Source organism: Castanea sativa, chromosome 7 (genome assembly GCF_040712315.1).
Source record: "Castanea sativa cultivar Marrone di Chiusa Pesio chromosome 7, ASM4071231v1".
Classification (NCBI taxonomy): Eukaryota; Viridiplantae; Streptophyta; class Magnoliopsida; order Fagales; family Fagaceae; genus Castanea; species Castanea sativa.
In genome coordinates, this window is record NC_134019.1 from 8,909,638 (window position 1) to 8,913,287 (window position 3,650).

At 35.2% G+C, this 3,650-nt stretch overlaps 1 protein-coding gene across 1 annotated transcript; it reads right to left on the minus strand.

The window, feature by feature from the left end:
- Positions 1–1,015: 1,015 nt before the first annotated feature.
- LOC142642143 (uncharacterized) lies at positions 1,016–3,025 on the minus strand. The gene is made up of 3 exons (XM_075816497.1): positions 2,765–3,025; positions 2,474–2,657; positions 1,016–1,626 (listed from the first exon to the last, which is right to left on the minus strand). Exons 1-3 carry the CDS (start codon positions 2,879–2,881, stop codon positions 1,262–1,264), a joined length of 666 nt encoding a protein of 221 aa, XP_075672612.1. The 5' UTR covers positions 2,882–3,025; the 3' UTR covers positions 1,016–1,261.
- Positions 3,026–3,650: the final 625 nt, after the last annotated feature.

Here is a 3,650-nt window from a genome sequence, read left to right on the forward strand (position 1 = left end):
AAACCCCTCCAAATTCCTCCCCCTCATTCCTTAAAAAACTCCCAAACAAAGTAATTGAATTACTCCCCTTCCCTCTACTCTACTCCCCTCCTTTTTTAAACATCCAAACATGCCATTAGTTACATCTATTCTATGTGAGGCCGGCTTCTGAGAGGCATTACACCCATTACCGTTATACCTAATATTGTCTCGCATAAAATAGGCTTTGGTTTTTAAAATGATACTAATTTTGCCAATCATCATTACTATTTACTATGAATGGTCTAGTGTACTAGACCCAAACCAAATTTTCTAATTATATTTGCCCAGTCAAAAATACTGGACAAAATTGTGATGGGTAGAATAGAAAATCCTGATCCTTGACCAGTTCAGTTTCTTCTCATACTGTTTTCAACTATGGAGAACGCTAAATGGCTGACAGCAGACAGCAGTCAGCAGTCAGCAGTCAAAAAGCCCCAAGAACATATCTGAAGAAGGATTTAATGTTCGGTCCATCACTTACAAGGCACAATATATTCCTTACAACCACTATGAATTTAAGTAAAAATTATCATATGTCGGCAGAGTCACATAGCACCACATAAATATCAAAGACTAAAAATTGAAGTGTTACACAGTCAAACACAAAACTCTAAAGCTTATGGAAACTGGATCAAATGATTCAAATCTAGACGTCATTGCAGAAAGGATTAAATTTAAATTATTTAATGGAGTAAAGCTGAAAATATCCATGCCCTTACCCCACTTTTCAATCTTTACTTAACAGAAATGGCAATAATTATTTTGTATCCATCTTCCCACTCACAATGTGTCAACATAAAGACCCCATATATCCCTCCATAATGTATAGACCCCACACTGATTAGCACTGTCACACACTAGTTGTGGGACCTAGATCTATCCATAATTTATAAACCCTACACCCACACGCTAATTAGAGGAACTTTATCTAAATGAATTAGCTTCGTATTCAGTTACCAGTGGATCACTGATCCCATAAGAAAATGCAAAACCATTCTTGCAATTAAAACACATGAATTTCTACATTGATTGCCCATTATAGCACTAATTTTTTTTTCTTTTCTTTTTACAAGGAGTTCTCATCCAAATGCCCAAGTTGATTGTTGAAGGACATTCTCAATTTCTTATCCCCTTAACTACTACATGGCTACTAGCTCAGCAGCTCCACTCTCCATTACAACAACAAAAATTTCAAAATGGAGATGCACCCTAGAAATACAAAATGCAATTTCTTAAATTATCATCGAAACCATGTAATGGGAGTGGAAGTGTTCTGAGGAAACTGTGGCATCATGCAGTGTTGTTGCTGCCACTGATGTAACCCCTCACTTCCAGGCATTTCACCACACACATTTACATTTGGGTGCACTTGCCCTAATCCCGCATTGTTGTAGTCTTCTTCAATATCCATTGTTGTTGCTCCTGTTTCTTCAGCCTCCATCAACTCTGAGGCTTCGGGAGCTTCCATTTGCGTGGCTGGCATAGGAGGAAGCTGAGAGGGAACCCAAGGAACAACAGCCAAACAACCTCTTGTAGCCGCATTACTAGCTTCTTCTTCATCAGCAGAGTTTATGGGACCAGACTGCTTTTTCTGATGAAATTGATCTGCAGATCCATGACACAAATTATTCACTCATTCAATAACAAACCCATTTTTTATATTGGTAAGCTACACACACAACCACTGAGTTCTGAATCCGGGACCTCCATTTCATTTGAAACATAAATAATTCATTTCATCTTCAATCTAAGAAAGTAGAGAGTCCCAATCATTTTAAATTTTAAATTTTAAATTACACACTACAATAATTTGAAATGAAAAGAATCCATCTCACATTTAAGATATTTTTTCCTGGATCTAACAAAGTGATGCATCAGATTTGTAACATTTAATCTACAAAATGAAATGCATCCATTTTAAGAGAGGATCCAGGTCTCCTCATCCTGGGATCATTCTAAGGAAGTGCCATTTGAATCAAAACACTCATTTGCAACACAACACACAGCTTGCTAAGTTTACCATTTTCTATTACTGTTACTTTAACAACCACTACAAGCAGAGACTGATAACCAAATTCATTAAAATCAAACATTTTTTTGTTAAGTGCAATTTTCACAAACACTGTTTGAGAAGATGATGGCTGCAGGAGCATCTATTTTCTAATACTTGATGCATCAGTTTTCATATACTTTAATGAAAGAAAAAAAAATTTCACAAACATACACTTGCAAGCAAAATCTAGTACCTACTTTCACCATTCTTAAAAGGTACAAGATTAAAAATCTGAGCTTTACCCATCATGTCTAAACATTCAATTAACACACACAATCAAACAAAACCTTTTCTTTTTAAGTATTTTCATTATTTTGGTGAAGAATCAAAGTTCAAAACGAAAAATAGCTAAAACCCACAAAGTAAATGAGGGAAATGGGTTTTGGGGAGTGAGCTTACCCTTCTTAAACCCAGAAATAAGCTCAGAATCAACAGAAAACGAAAGATTGGAAGGTGAACGTTGTATAAAAGGTGCATTCACAGGCTTAAAAAGAACAATAGCCATTTCTTCATTGTTGGGAGATAATTCCAAATCCTCAACTGCTGCTTCTTCTTCCTCCATTATTGGTGGCAACTCAGCATCCTTCACAACCCAAAAGGCAAAAAAAAAAAACACAAATTGGGTTAGTTTGACAAAATAGAAAAAACCCAAAAGAAAAAAATAAAGGTTGGGAAGAAAGAAAAGAGTACCAAGCGGCGAATCTTTCGAGCTGGAGCAGAAAGAGAAAAGTCAGAGAAATCATCACTGAATTCATCAAGTTCAAGGTCTTTTCTCTTCATTTTCTTCATCATCAACATCTTCTTCATCTGGGTTTTTTTTTTTTCCTTTTTTTTTCACAAACGACAGCAACAACAACTAAGGTGGCTAATAAAGAGAGAGAGAGAGAGAGAGAGAGAGGTTAGTTGTGTTGGGTTTTTTCTCAATGGCTCTAGAGCTCTCCAGAAAGTCTCACACACTCATTGAATTTTAGTATTTTATTATTACTGTGTTAAGATTTTTAGTTTACTGCTACCTAATACTGTAGTGGGACCCACGAGTTGGAGTCTATGTTTGCGTGAGAAAAACATAACATAGTGTGTGTGCACATGCTGGTTTGCGTGACGCGTGTTCTTTTAGCCAATTGACTGCTGCCATATTCATGCCTGTCGACTGTTTGTAAATCTCTCTACGCAACATGCGGCTACTACTCTAGAGCACTTCCATTGTTGATTGAATAATAAAAGAAAGGGGAAGGTTTTGCTGCATACAGCAATTCTTGCATGTACAGGTATGTGTTACCAAAAAACAAAGAAATATATGTTCAAGTTTCGTGTGCAGGCCCAACAAATTCAGTGAGATATATTTAAATGCGGGTTTTTTTTTGTTATTTTTTAAATAATATTTAAATAGTGTTTAATATCATTATTTTTTTTTATAACAAAACTATATTCTTTTTATTTTGTAATATGCTTTTTATTTTTTTGAAAAAAATGCTAAAACTATAACAAATTTTACTACAAAAACACTTAGGATACGTTTGGTATACTTAATGAGAATTACGACAGGAATTGTGATATTTATTATTAGGAATAAAAT